Source organism: Cavia porcellus, unplaced genomic scaffold (genome assembly GCF_034190915.1).
Source record: "Cavia porcellus strain 051 isolate PalLab524CR breed Dunkin Hartley unplaced genomic scaffold, mCavPor4.1 scaffold_16, whole genome shotgun sequence".
NCBI lineage: Eukaryota > Metazoa > Chordata > Mammalia > Rodentia > Caviidae > Cavia > Cavia porcellus.
This window is the reverse complement of record NW_026947499.1, coordinates 32,130,007-32,144,429: the sequence shown is the minus strand read 5'-3', so window position 1 is coordinate 32,144,429 and position 14,423 is coordinate 32,130,007. Positions and strand designations below refer to the sequence as shown.

At 53.9% G+C, this 14,423-nt stretch overlaps 2 protein-coding genes across 3 annotated transcripts in view; one reads left to right on the top strand and one right to left on the bottom strand.

Moving 5' to 3' along the window:
- Positions 1 to 502: 502 nt before the first annotated feature.
- Positions 503 to 5,346, bottom strand: Sox8 (SRY-box transcription factor 8). The gene is made up of 3 exons (XM_003478431.5): positions 4,729 to 5,346; positions 3,369 to 3,598; positions 503 to 2,644 (listed from the first exon to the last, which is right to left on the bottom strand). Exons 1-3 carry the CDS (start codon positions 5,148 to 5,150, stop codon positions 1,893 to 1,895), a joined length of 1,404 nt encoding a protein of 467 aa, XP_003478479.2. The 5' UTR covers positions 5,151 to 5,346; the 3' UTR covers positions 503 to 1,892.
- An 8,864-nt stretch (positions 5,347 to 14,210) lies between these two features.
- Lmf1 (lipase maturation factor 1) overlaps positions 14,211 to 14,423 on the top strand; it is a 111,133-nt gene continuing 110,920 nt past the window's right edge. Inside the window, exon 1 of one of the 2 annotated variants that reach the window (XM_003478086.5) lies at positions 14,211 to 14,422. In XM_003478086.5, coding sequence (XP_003478134.2) covers positions 14,251 to 14,422 — 172 coding nt within the window. In that variant the 5' untranslated portion in view covers positions 14,211 to 14,250. The remainder of the gene's footprint in view (position 14,423) is intronic. The other variant, XM_063226247.1, reaches the window with a different exon arrangement.

Sequence of the window (14,423 nt, the reverse complement as noted above, 5' to 3'; positions counted from 1 at the left end):
CAAGAGACCCACTGCCCCCACTCACTGCCACTCCCCACAACCGTCCTCTCCCTAGAAACTTTCCTCTCAGCAGACAATTCTACCAGCTCCTGCAGGGCGGCTTTTATCCGCTCCCAGTCTGGCCCAAAGCCAGGACCTGAAAAATGCCATGGGCCTGCAGCACTGCACATCCACCCAGAGACAGCCCTGACTTGCCTGGGAGGTCAATGGCCAGGGAGAGTCCATCTGGTCCCACTTTGCCTAACGAGCAACCCCTACCCCCAGGAAGCCAGTCTGTTGGTTGAGGGCACTGGTGTCTAGACTCAGACCCTGCCGCCATCCTGGGATGAGATGCTGCCTCTGTCCTAGAGATCTTTGGGGAACTCTCCTGAGTCACACCACCTTCCTCACACTGACTGCTCAAAGAGGTAAAATCCACAGTGGAGCTTAAGCTCTTGCCTTGCCAGGAAACTCCACAAGGGTTGCCCAGGCTCACAGAAAGCAATGCACAAAACTCAGCGCATGTAGATAAAAAGCGTTTTCTTTTAATTTTATCAAATTGATCTGTACAAAAGTTAGCACACTGCTTGATCAGAAAGTAGTGAAACGCAGCAGGCAAGTGACAGCAATAGTCTTCCCAAACTGGACACCAAATAAACAGATTGCATAAAACTGAGTTTGCTGCAGCTCCCACCCCCACCCCCAGAAAAAGATATGCAAAAAACAAAAAACAAAACAAAAAAACACACATTTTTTTCTCTAGAAAAAGGTAGGAAAAATAGAAAAAGTAAAAAGAAGCAACTTCTCAAATGTATTTAAATTTACAAAGTTTCAAAGGCACAAGTTTCCATGAAGTAGGCAATTATATGCTTAGCATACAGCAGAAGCAGGAGGCAAATCACATATTATTCTAGGAACTCTAAAGACATTTAGTGGAGAAGGTTTAGTTTCACAGCTTGGTAGGTGGCTCCTGGTGCCCAAGAGCCAAGATGATGGTGATTCTACCACTTGCAGGAAATTCCTGTCTTCTACCACTTGGCATATTGGTGGCTAGGAATGGGGTCCTGCCTTCCAGGCCCCAGTCAGACACTGGTGCCAGGCAGTCCACTCCCATCAGACACTGAAGGGCAGAGCCTTCCCCTTCCAGCCCTCCCGAAGGCCAGCAATGAAAATCTGAGCACTCACCCCCACTTCCTCTCCTGCCCTTCGAGCAAAGCTTCCCTGGCTTTCATTTCTCTTAAATCCTACTCTCTGCACAAATTACTTCATTAATTAAAGATAAAATAATACAGAACATAAATACATTTTAACCGCTTTTAAAACAAAAACATTTACGTTTTAAAAATAAAAATAAAGACACCAAAAGAAAAGTGTTTGTTACAGCCAAACCTTGCCAAGAAGAACTCTGAGTTCAAGAAATAGCTTGATCGCCCAGCTGACTTCAGAGATGCCCCACTGGATGCAGCCTGAGGTCCATGGACATGCTGTTGCTGCGGGAACACCGTCCCTTGGTCCCAGGGGTGCTTGGCACTGGAGTTGACTGGCACCTCAAAACATGCCTGGCCTAGGGACCTCAGGTCCTTTCTTCCTTTGTCCTCTGCATTGTGGTTGTCAACTCTCATCTACTTAGATGCAAAATGCAAGTTCTGGTCTCTGGGAAGGACTGAATGGCCAGTCGTTTTGGAATCACCAGTCACCAGCAGAAGAAAGAAACAAGTGTCCACTGGTGAAAGCATGGAGATCTAGAGGCCACTGGACATCCAGTGACAAAGCCTGGCTTCCCACAGACTTCAGCAGGCACTTGATGCATGACCACACTGCCTCCCCCTTGCTAGTACACACCCTCTGCGGTCCCTGGACACCCAGTCATCCTCTGCTGACACTGGTCCCCCACACCCCCAGAGCACATGGCCTCAGGGTCGGGTCAGGGTGGTGTATACGGGCTGGTCCCAGGTGCTGCTGGGGCTGTGGGCAGGCGGCATGGACAGGCCATTGAGTAGCGGTGAGGCATAGGGCCGACGGGAAGAATGAAAGTAGGGATACTGGTAGAGGCCAGGAGGGTAGCTGGGGTAGGGGCCATAGTAGTTGGAGGCCTGCAGGTCAGTGTAGTCACACTGTGCGCTGGCAAAAGAACTGGCAGCCCCAGCAGGGGTGGCTGAGGTAACACTGGCCTGGGTACTGTAAGAGCTGTAGTCAGAGTGACTGGGTGAGCCATGTGACTGGTCACTGTAGTGGCTGGGGCTCAGCTGCTCCGTCTTGATATGTGGCCTCAAGGGTCCTGCCTCAGTGGGTGATGCTGAGGCTGACGGGGTTCCCTTGTGAGCCCACACAGGGGATGCCCCAACACTGGCTGCCCCGGAGTGGGAGTAGGAGGCACCCCCGTAGGATCCAGGGGCAGTGGCCTGACTAGGCTCTGTGGGGATGGCTGAGTGGCCATTGAGGGGTAGGTATTGGTCGAACTCATGAACATCAAAGGCATCCATGCCACTGATGACCTCGCTGCTGAGCTCCGAGATGTCCACGTTGCTGAAGTCAATGTTCTGGCGCCCATTGTCCACCAGGCGGCGCCCCTCCAGCTTCAACTCTTGCTTGCCCCCGGTGGTGCCTGTGTGGTGCAGGTCAGTCTTCGGGGTGGTGGGTGGGGTGGGCGGCCCGTGGGTCTGGCCTGAGGACAGAGCACATTGCAGGGATGAATGCCCCTTCTGTGGGGCCGGGTGGGGCCGCAGCCGACACCAACAGCCCAGCTAACTGCCACAGGTAGGGATCAACGGCTTTTTGTTTCCTTACACTTCCCAGAAATTCCTGCAAAGTCAGACCCAGACCTCACTCCTTGGAGGAGAAAATTCCATTAAGGGCTGTTCTATGAGAAGGATTTTGGCCCCTCCCTGAAGGCCATGGTCGGGGGAGGAAGGCAGCTGGCCCAACCCCATTAGATCTAGCTAGCCGGGTGCTGGTAGGGCACACACAACCAAAGTGAATGAATCCATACAAACAAAGGCTATGTGCCCTTCCATAGCTAAGTACATGGACTCACAAACTCCAACCATCATGACCAAGGCTACCTGGGCTCTAGGACTCTGTCTGTCAGCCTCATTCTGCAGCTGGGGCTATTGACCCTTCACTGGCAGCTACTCACCCTGTGTGTGGAGTGCAGATGAGTCTGGCTAAAAACACCACCTCAGAATAGGAACTAAGCAAAACAGTCGTACTCTCAAACTCCCTTGTGCATCAGAAACAGCTACAGTGGGGGTTTTGAGGGTCTCTCCTGGGTACCCAGAAACATCTGGCTTTCTGAGGGTGCCTACTCTGGAGTAAACCCCAAACCCCACAGCTCAGCCCCTCTTCTCCTTCCCCATATGTCCTCCCAGAACAAAGGCCCTGGAGCACACCCGTATGGTCACCATGGTGGTGTGTGTCGCTGAGGCCTGTGTCTGCCTTGTACATGGTACTGCTGGGATGGTGGCCCAGCTCAGCCCCAGAGTCTGAGTCACTCTGACCAGTTTTTACACTCTTCCTCCGGCGTGGCTGGTACTTGTAGTCTGGATGGTCCTTCTTGTGCTGGACACGAAGCCGCTCAGCCTCCTCCACAAATGGGCGCTTCTCACTCTCACTCAGCAAGCTGCAGGACACAACAGAGGTGGGGATGGCATGGAATTTTGGCATTGCCCATGGACCAGCCCCTAGCAGCATGTATGCTACCCTGGCATCAGTAGGACTACAAGCCAGGGGAGCTAGAGAGGACCAGCACACCCTCCACCATGAAAAGCTGCAGCACATCCACGGGAGCCTCTTGGGCCCCTGGTGGGTGTACACCTTCCACAAGACTGGCAGGCTGGACCCTGCAGGGCTCATTAGGTGAAATTTGGGTGCTTACTGTGGTCAACTAACAAGACTCAAACTCCATCTTCCTCCTCTTGCCCCACTTTCCCAGCCTGTGTGTGTTCCTCCCAGTAAGACTTCTCAGGGAGGCGGGGGAGGCAGGCAGGACCAGCCGAGTATGGCACCATGGACAAAAGCAAGGCTTCCCAGGAACTGTGCAGATGGACTGCACCTAAGGATGCGGCTGGGTTTGCCGTCCTCCATTCTCAGGCTCCCAGGCAAAGCTCAGCCCAGGTGCTTGTCCTCAGAGCACACACACCCCTCCAGAGCTAGTGGGGGCAGGGCTCAGCACTGTGTGTGGGCAGGAGGGGGTGTCCTACCCAGTCCACAGATCCTAAGAGCTGTGTGCAGCAAAAGGCAGGAATGATGGTCAGGCACACTCTCGAGAGTCCATTAGCTATTCGAGAAGCAAGGAAACAGTATGGGATTGGGTTGGGGGGAAGCGTCCTGAAATGCAAATTCTTCATGGCTGCTGGCTGCTTTTTGCACACACTGACCTCACTATATAAAAGTGTGCACAAAGCCCCTACCATACTCTCTTCACTTACTCCTTTGCAGAGCTGGTTGGGGGAAGAGAAAGGTTGTGGGGACTGCATCAACCTCAAGATTTTCTAGACATTTCCCCCAACCCCCATAAGTGATGGGAAGTCTGGGGTCCCTGCACTTTCTCACCACAGTCACCTCTAGAACGCAGATGATGCCTAACCAGTGCCTTGCAGACTTCTGGGTAAGGCCCAGTCATGTACAGCTGGAGTCCCTAAACAGGGCGCCCCAGAAAAAGTGAGCTCCGGGGCCCACACTTGCCCTCCACCCACCCGGGAGCCCCGCACGCGGCGCCTGGTCCTAGATAGTCAGAAGGGACGCACTCACCGCCACAGCTTGCCCAGTGTCTTGCTGAGCTCGGCGTTGTGAAGATGCGGGTACTGATCGGCCAGCTTACGGCGCGCGGCTTGCGCCCACACCATGAAGGCGTTCATGGGCCGCTTCACGTGCGGTTTAGCCTTTAGCGCGCCGCCGCCGCCGCCACGCACGGGCATCGGTACCAGGCTCCAGTCGTAGCCCTTGAGCACCTGCGACACTGCGTCGCGGATGCAGGCCGGGAAGCGCTCATCCGCTGCCTCCGCCGAGCCGCCGCGCCCACCGCCCCCGGTGCCCGCTGCGCGGCCGGGGCCCTCGGAGCCAGTGGGAGACGGCGGCGCGTCCGAGTCCGAGTCTTCCACGTGCGACATGGAGCCAGCGGTGCCGGACGGGCTGCAGGGAGGCTGGGCACGGGTCTCACTCATGTCCAGCATGGGGCCGCGCGTCAGGGGTAGCGCCGGGCCGTGAGGGACCGAAGTCGCCGCGCGTGCCCGGCCTTTTCCCCCCTAGTGCTGCTGCTACCCTCGCCGCCGCTGCCGCCGCTGCCACCGCCGCTGCCGCCGTCGCCGCCCACCTAGCCCGGGATCCTCCAGCGCCTCCGCAGCTTCTAGGTCCCGGCGCCCAGACCCGCAACAAGTTTCTTTAAACTGGAGCGGAGGCCCCCGCCCAGCCAAGTTCCGATTGGCCGGCGCCTCTCATGGGGCGGAGCTTGACCATGGTCCCACCCCCACCGGCCCCACAGCCCCGCCTGGCTGGCTCACCACGTGGGATCCGAGGCAGAGTCCCAAGACAGGCAGGAGAGGGCGACTGGGTCTCGGGTCTCCGACCTCTGCTCGCTTTCCGAGCCCCAACATCCTACGGCATCCCAGAGGCGAGGGGCCGCCGGCTACTCCAGGTGACATGCAACCCGGGCCGCAGCCCCAGCTGGGGATTTGGGTTACCGCAGTGCCGGGGACAGCGCCGGGGGTGCGGCCGCCGCAGAGGCGGGAGGCTGGGCTGGCCGTGGCTCTGGGCCCCTGGGGCCACTGGCGGATGGCGTGGCCGGACGCGGGGGCCCGGGGCCTTCCGGACGTGACCCCCAAGGTTGGGACGCGAAGGCCTTCATGGGCAGCTCTGGGTGGTCCAGCGGAGGCGGGGGCTGGGATGGGTCGCGGCTCTTGGGGCGCTGAAAAGGAGGTAGGAACGGAGCAGGGCGCGGCGGGGTCGGAGAGGGGACATTTCCCTAGGCCAGCCCCATCCTAGACTACAAAATCTTCCCATTAACCGGTCTCTGGCCTGGCAGTCCCCGAGAATGACACTGATTCTTTGGCCTAAGGTACAGGAGGTAACAAACCAGTCACCCCAAGCTTCGTGGTTTCTTCCTAGAGCTGCCTAAACAGGCGCTTCAAGCTGTGGCCTGCAAGACTCAACTGACCTTATAGGAAACTGCCTGGTTCCAGACCGAGCAGTCCCTGGCTGTGAACTCCCAGGCTGTGACCACTGCAGCTGCAGTGACAGGCTCTCCTGCCTCCCAGAAGATGATCTGTTATTACCAGAAAAGTCCAAAGGAAAGCCTTTGGACCTCTGGAGGCCTCACTCACACCTTCCCAAGCAAAGTCACCTGGCGCCTCCTGCCACCACTGCAGCCCAGCAGGAATGACACCCTAGTGACCATCCCAGTCTCTGCCAATCTAGGCAAAAGGCCTGGCCCTGAGATCTCGGGTCTGTCTCCTAGTCATAAGATTCCTACCACCACCACAGAACTCAGTGAGCTAAATTTCCAGGCCTATTTATTTTGAAACAAGGTCTTGCTAAGTGACCTGGGCTGGCTTCGAACTTTCAATGCTTCTACCTGGTAGTTGGTCTTACAGGCATGTGCCACTACACCTGGCTCTGAATACATTTCTGTGGAAAGGACCAGTATCACACCTAGAAGTAGACTGGCAAGGATACAAGTCTGTGTGCTGCAGAGGGAGAGATCTGGTACCTGGGCTGCCAGGCTTCCTGCCAAGGTGACAGCTAGTGAGGTATTTCCCCCACCCTTGTCCAACTCAGAGGGAAATACCATCCTATGCCAAGTGCTGCTCTGTATATATTGGGGCTCCTTCTAAATGCCAAGGGTGGTGAAGACTGGCCCCCAAAATAGGCAGACCTCTCCCCTCCCTATCTATCTTTTCAGTTTTTCTGTCTCCTTTTGCTGTCATCTGCCAAGACACACACACACACATACACTCACACATACACACACCAGGCGAGGCGTGTGTGTCTTTCCCTTTGGAGGCCAGCTGTCCTTCCCTCTGGAGGTGAGCTGTCTTTCCCTTTCACTCAGGAGCCTATCTCCCTCCATCAGTTCTTGAAAGCCACCAAGGGGCAAAGAAACTGGTGGGTGAAAGGAATGCAGACTGGGGCACCTGTAGAACCTACTGTCAGACAGGATCCCTGCATGGCATAGCAGATATATGATAGAGGCGCTGAGGACAGAGACCCAGTCTGCAGTGCCCCAGGGCCCAATCCTTTCTTGGGCCTGGATTCCCCCAGGACTGCAGGTCTTAGTGGGGCGTATGCTTTGCTTAAAAAATACAAGTCTTGCCTTGGGTATGCCATGCTGGCAGGGCAGACTCTTCTTGGCCCCAACCCACCCAGGGCACTTCATACACCCTAGGGCACCAATGAGGTGACTGCTAGGACCCTTGAAGGAAAGGAGGTTCAGCTCAGGAGTCCAGTCTAGGCTTGGGTCATAGTGTCCTACCCTGGCCTGTACTTTCCTGCACATCAGGGACCCCAGAGCATTGGTGGGGAAGATATGGTGGGCCATTCCTGTCACACATGTGCAGGCCACCAACAAGTGATAGAAGGCTTGACTCTACTTGGCCAGGAGTCCTCATATGCTCTTCCATAGGGAGCTGTGAGCTTGGGGCCCAGCATTCTTCTCCCCCATAGGATCAGAATTCAGGGTCTCCAGCCCAGTGCAGGCTGCTGACCCTCAGGTGGTGCCCCAAAGCCCCTGCCAGGCCCACCTCTGTGCCACCATGGAAAATGCCAGTACTCTGGGCCTTGTCCTGCATCAGTGCTGACCTTGGTTCTTGTCCTTAGGCAGGAGGTCCCCAGGGGGACACAGAACATGACTTCCATAGAGAGAGATGTCTTAGATGGGATCAGTGAGTATTTCCTAATACTCAGTAAATGTGGTTTGTGCCAGGGCTTTTCTAGAGGACATGGTCAGGACCACACCATGCAGTTCCTGCCCTGAAGATGCTGGCTTTGAAGAAGGGGAACTAAATGGCTCTTTCTAGAGACTGAGATGCTCCTCTCAGAGGACTACAAGAAGAGTGGCCAGAGAAGGCCTAAAAAAGCTTTCAACCTCCAGGAAAAATCATTTCCAGAGTGGGCAGCATGTGCAAAAGTACTGAGGTAGCAGAAAACACAGGGCATATAATAACAGAGAGTCACAGTGACTTAAAACTTAAGGGGAGCTCTTCAAGCCACTTCTCAATCTACTTTACGGACCACATGTCCTTTTTTGAGTGTGGACCTCTGTCCCTCTTCTCTTAGCTTTTCCATTTTGCCCTCAGCCTTTTTAGCTGGTATTAGCCCCATCCATGTCCTAGTGACCTCATCCCAATCCACAGGATCTCACCATCATCTGGTAGGCTTTGCAGTTCCAGAGTGAGAGTCTGATTGGTGAAGTTGGACCAAGTACCCACCCGTGGACCAGTGGCCCCGGGGCCTAGAAAGACTGATACACTGAAGGTTGCTAAACACACCTCATAGCAGAATTTCCAAGAGTAACTCTAAGAAGGGGCCTGACATGAGGCTAGTCCTGGCCTGATAGATTCTTTCTTGGCTCCTCACCTGTCTTCTGGGATGTGGCCCAGGAAGCTGTGTGCCAGCGCCAGAGAGGCTACTGAAGGCTCCATGCCCTTGTATAAGAGAGTACCCTAACTTTCCTGTGCCATCCTGCCTTTCTCCATCAGGTAGCCTGCCATCCCCAACCCAGAGCCAAGGGAGGCTGCATCCAGATTGTGTGTCGTCTTTAAGAGGGAAGCATCAGGGAAAGGCCATGTGTCTCTCTGTCCACAGCCCAGGCCTGGGCCCTCTCAGCCCCTGTGTGCAGAGTGGCCCATAAGGCGGTTAGCATTCTGTTCCAGCACACCCTTGGAGAGCAATTGGTGCTTTAATTACTGGCTGATCTGGCAGAAATAATGAGGGGAGCGGGGCAGAGAAGGGTAAACTGCTCAGATCATCAGCTCCTAAACTCAGCCCACCCTGCCCCACTGGTCCCACACAGGCAGGAAGGGGACGCTGAAGGCTCTGCTTGGTACTCCTAGGAGGCTACCCTCCTGATAGCAGAACTCAGAGTTCTGGACCAAGCATTTTGCCACGTGCCCGCTAGTCTCAGGTTGCCAACAGCGTCACCTGGAGTGGGAGTTCTGGGTGAAGTCAAAGGCAGCCCCTGGTTCAGCTGAGGTATGGTCTGGCGCTGGGGACGTCTGATCCTTACCCCTACGCATATGCTGTAGGCGATGGAAAACCATCCCACATCCCCATCTTTTAATCCTGCAAGGGGCGGAATTTTTTGAGTGTCCTATGGCTGGAACTGGTTTATCTGCATGCAGTTGGCTCCTGCCTCATGTGGTGCTGGGAGCACTGGAGTCCCTATGGTGCTGCCACCTCCAGGGAGGAATGAGCATGCTCTGCCCCTCTGCTCGTTGCCCCAGAATGAGCCACATTGCCTGGGAGTGGCCTCTGACCACAAGTGGGACCTCCCTTCGAGGACTGTTCTCAGTCTAAGAGGACACCAGGGTGGTGGCGGTGCTTAACCCAAGAAGTGAAGGAGACCCAGTGCTCATTTTGTCCTCAGTAACAGATGCATGCAAGGATCACAGATGTGTGGGGGCCAGCTGTGATTTCTGTTGCTCACTATCCATCACTCCTTGCTGCCAGTAGGGCAGCAAGCTTCCTCCTATGAACCACTCATCTATCCACCCAGTTAGGAAAACATTCCTCTGGAAAGCATTCCATTGGCCTAACATCCCATCCATCTGCTGGTGAGGTGTTTGTGCCTTATTCTGGAAGGTTTGTCTTTGTCAGGAGACACCAGGACCCAAGCTTCTCCTCAGATTCTTGTTCCCTAGACTTTTGTTCCATTCCAGGCCTTGACTTCCCTGACTCAGTCCCAGTCTATGCCGGCTCTTGCCCCTTCACCATCACTGGCTCTGTGCAGGTTCTTCCTCTGAGTGCTAAGCTCTGCTGAGAAACAAGGTAAGGACTGGGGGAAGCAATCTCCACCACATGCAGGAGAGCGCCAGACACCAGTTGGGTTCTCACTTCAAAAGAGCAGCCTACTGAGCCCTCTAGCTGCTGGGCCTGTGTCCATCCTTTCATGGTGGACATGCAGATCTGACAAGGCTTCTTGCCCATGATGTCCACATCTAAAACCCCCAAGTGGATCTCTGTTTCAAGAATAATCAGGAAGGCAGATGGTGGCTTGAAATAAATATATCACAGAAAAATCCCTTTTCCATAAGAAGGCCTCCAGCTGGCTCTGGCCCTGACCTCTTCAACTGTAACAGAAGGTTCCAGATACTATACTCATCAGCACAAAAGGCAAATTAAATATACCTGTGAAAATATTTCTGGCCTCTCCCAAGCATTTATTTTGCTCAACTCAAGGGGGGAGGTTTATAGTTAAATGTCATCATGTAAGTACTTGAGTAGTAACATGGTTCCTCCCATACTTGGAGGATATAGCATTATAGATGAAGAAGCTGGCATCTGGAAGTCTCGGCAGTGCTTTGGTTCCCAAGGCACAGGAAACCCGTTGCTCTCCCTCTGTGCTGACTGGCAGAGCCTGGCATTAAGGAGACTGCCAGGACACATGGCTTATGGTTTGGAGTGCACTGTTACTCGGGATTGCTGGGGCAAATAGTGATCAGTACAGTGACTGATACGGTTTTGTGGGCAGACTCCAGCCCACAAGCCTCTGAGTTCTGACCTCTGGGCCAGGCAATTTCCAAGATTTCATCCAGTTCAAAATATAATTCCAAGAGAAAAAAAAGGGACACATCTGTTTGCTCTGTAGGATTTTGCCAATAGAGTGCAGCTGTATTGGGAGGCTTTGCTTTCTACCCTACCTGAAACCACAACTCACCAACTTGGGGCCACATCTCCTTCTAGGAGCAGGGAATCTAGCATGCAGGAGAGGAGGTACACTGGCCAAGTAGAACAGCCGCCTGTGAGTCACAGTGTCAGCACAGCCAGCAAATGGTAGGCACCTGCTTGTTGCCCCCACGCACCTGCCAGCCTCCCTGTGGGTGGGGGTGGGCTTGGCCACTGGACAATCAGGGCAGGATTGGCCCAGGCTGACCACCCCTCCTGGAGAAGGCAACAGATGTTAGCATCCATGGGGCCTGTTCCCCTTTAAGACTTCAAGACATGAAAAATTGGGGTAAATGAAGGGTGCACGATTAGATTTGGGCCCAAGCTGGGTTCTTGTGGTCCCTGAGACAGCTGCAAGTGCATGTTGGGCACAATGGCCGGACACTGTGGGGGCTGCCAGGCTGGGGTGCCCAGGGACAGCTGGACGAGGTGCTGACAGGGGGCTCATTCCTCCATGAAGCCATACTGCAGCTGCTGGGAGTGTGGCCAGCCTTGAGCTGAGCTGTGTGGAGGAGGCCTCGGGTGGCTGGAGGACAGGGCCCACCTAGAGGCAGGCAGCGCTAGTCTCCAGACACCAGCCCAGTCTCAAGCTGGCAGCTCCTGGGGCCCCTCTGCTTCAACTGTTGCTGTCTCTTCTTTAACTCTGTGGTTGATGTTTCTGGTCCCCCTAGCCTCTCCTTTGTCAGCTGTATATATTCTCCTACTTTTTCTTTAAAAGTAAAACTTGGAAGTCTACTCCCACCTCTCCCGCTCTGTACTCCCACCCCTGCCCCTACCCCCACCCCAGTGTGCAGCTGGTCTTTAGGGCACAAACAACAGGGTGACAAAGGCACACTTGGACCCCACCTGGCTGACAGCCCCTACTCTTCTTCCTCTTGCAGCTTATGCTGGGTGTGTAGACATTTGTTTTTTATGTGGAGCAGTTTATTTATTTAACGTTATTTAAACATTATTTTAAACTGCTAAAGGAAGTTTGGTGAAATGACAGGACTTATTTCAACAGGTAAAAAGCAGTGCCTTTGGTGATAATGAAACATACCACTTCAGGGATGTCTTTTGTCTTTTTTTACTTTTAAAAAAAAGTTGAGGTGAAACCACATAGCATCAAATTAACCTTTGTAAACAGCATGATTCTGTGTCACTTAGTACATTCACAGTGTTGCACATCACTTCTGTGGTGTAGTTCTAAAACATCATTCCCAAAGAAAATCCCACATCTGTCCAACAGTTTATTCCCCCATCCCTCTGGAAACTACTATCTTCCCCCATGGATTTGTCTATTCTGGGTATTTCCCACCAATGGAATCATGCATGAGTCTTGTTCCGGTTAACCTGATGTTTTAGAGGCTCATCCATGTTATAGCATGTGTTGAGACTTTATTCCTCTTGAGGGGTGAATAATACCTCAAAGCACTGTTGATTAAACTCAGGTTAAAATAGGAAGGGCCTCAGCCATTGGCCCTGTTCTCCTTAGCTTGAAAGCTGTGCCCCTGGCGACCTGTTCTTGAGCCAGCTCTCTCAGTGTCCAGGAAGGCAGAATCTAGCAGGAAACTCAATCTTCAGGGACTCAAGCTCCCAACAGACCCTTCTGCTGGCCTCGCCCACCCTGGGCCGAGCCAAAGAGAGAGCCCAGAGCTGACCCAAGCCCCAAGTGCTGGATGCTGGAACAAGGGCCCCCTTTCTGCTTTGCACAATGCCCCATTGTGTCTTTCTGTGGGGAGGACAATGCGGCCCCAGCAAGAGGAAGCCAAGGACAAAGGGGCCTTTGTGAGTACTGTCCCCACCTGAAAAGGAGCACCCAGGGTCACACCTGATGGTAGAGCTGTCCTTCAGTCCCATGCATAGCACCAGACTCCAAACAGACCCAGGAAGCTCTGCGGGCATGAACTGTACTCTGCAAGTAGCTGTGTTGGCCTGTCCTGGTGTCTGAACCCAGACAGTAGAGAGGGAGGCAAAGGGTGAGGTTCTTGTGGAAGGACCTGGAAGAATGGCAGTGGCTGCAGCTAATTACTCTTCTAAGACCAAAGGCTTCCAGATCTGGACAGAGGTGACAGACATACAAAACTGTGAAGCAGGACATGGAAGGTATTTGCATTATCCATAGCATCATTTGCCATGGCCACTTTACAGCTGGGCTCCTGAGGGAAAGCTGCTTATGGAAAAGAAAATTTTTTAGGAAGATGAATATATATTTAGCATTACCAGCAACAGGAGGACAGGGGCTCAGAAGTTACTGGGGTGGTTTAGGCCTGAGGGATCCAAGGTCCACAGCCAGCCCCTGCCTTCAGGAGGCTCAGTACTTGGGATTGAAGACATAAACAGGCACTATGTCTGGATCATTTGACTATGCAAGTATTGGTAACTCATTTTAAAACACCAAGAACAAAATTAAGAGGCTGAACACAAGATGTAAAAACTAAAACCAAGACAAGCATTTGGGTTAAATGTTGTTGGCACATACCTATAATTCCAGCTGTCAGGAGGCTGAGGTAGAAAAATGGTTAGTTTGAGGTCAGCCTGGACAATTTAGCAAGACCCTGTCTCAGAAATAAAATAAAAAATAACTAGGGATGTAGTGCAGCTACCTGCGTGAGACCCAAGGTCCAATCCCCCACTACTTAAAAAAACCGTTCACAATATACACAAAGGGGTTGGATATTTAATAGATAAAGAGTCCTGTCACATGAACAACAACCACAAAACTCACACCTCAGTGATTTCCTAAGCTCAGTTCGCCTAGAAACGCTGACCTGCATATACCCTCTCCTCTGAGGCATGCCTTAAATCCACCCTCTCCAGTGTCACTTCAGAGCAGGGTGGAGCGGCCCCTCCCATTAGAAAGCAGAGCCTTGATGTACCGCTTGAGGTTCCACTCAGGTCAGGTCAGTTATTTCCTCTGAGTCCCGTGCTCTTCAGAGCCCACAGATTGCAACCTGGCGCCAGTGCCTGCAGGAGCCCTGACGCTCTAGGGGAAGCGTATGGAGATCCCCGCTGGGATTTCGAGTGGGTTAGGAACCCTGAGGTTCTACCGAAACTTCACTCTAGCTCTGCTGGTCACAGCATCCTCTGCAGAGTGGAAATGAAGGGTCGGTAAGGGGGCGTGAAGATTTTGCCCACGTGCAGCCCCAGACTGGAACTTCACCCGCGCAAGATGCGCAGAAGGCGCCCTGACTGCTTCCCCTCTGGACCCAGGTTCCCAAGGCAGACGTTTGCAGCGAGAAAAGAGAAGGAATGGAAAATCAAGGTCCGGAACCGCCTGCCCACATTCCCCGCAGTAGCAGCCTTGAGTCCAGTTGGGGGCGCGCGAGGCCCAGGTGTGGGCGGGGCCAGGATCCTCGGTGGGCGTGGCATTCCGTGCACCGCCTTTCCTCGCGCTTGCGCAGAGAAGGCCCAGCAATGGCTGCGCCCGAGGGGTCCCTGAGGAAGCGGAAGGTCGCGGACCCTGGCCTGGGGCTGGAATCGTCTCCCGTGTCGGAACCTGATGCCGCGGCCTGCCCGACTCGTCTCTCTGCGGGCACCTTTTGGCTGACCAGGATCGTACTCTTGAAGGCCCTCGCTTTAGTTTACTG

Coding starts and splice junctions, on each gene's coding strand:
- Sox8 (XM_003478431.5), bottom strand. CDS start 5,150: ATGCTGGACATGAGTGAGACCCGTGCCCAGCCTCCCTGCAGCCCGTCC. Junction 3,599..4,728: donor ACACTGGGCAAGCTGTGGCG/GTGAGTGCGTCC, acceptor TGTGTCCTGCAG/CTTGCTGAGTGAGAGTGAGA. Junction 2,645..3,368: donor CCACCATGGTGACCATACGG/GTGTGCTCCAGG, acceptor CTCTGTCCTCAG/GCCAGACCCACGGGCCGCCC.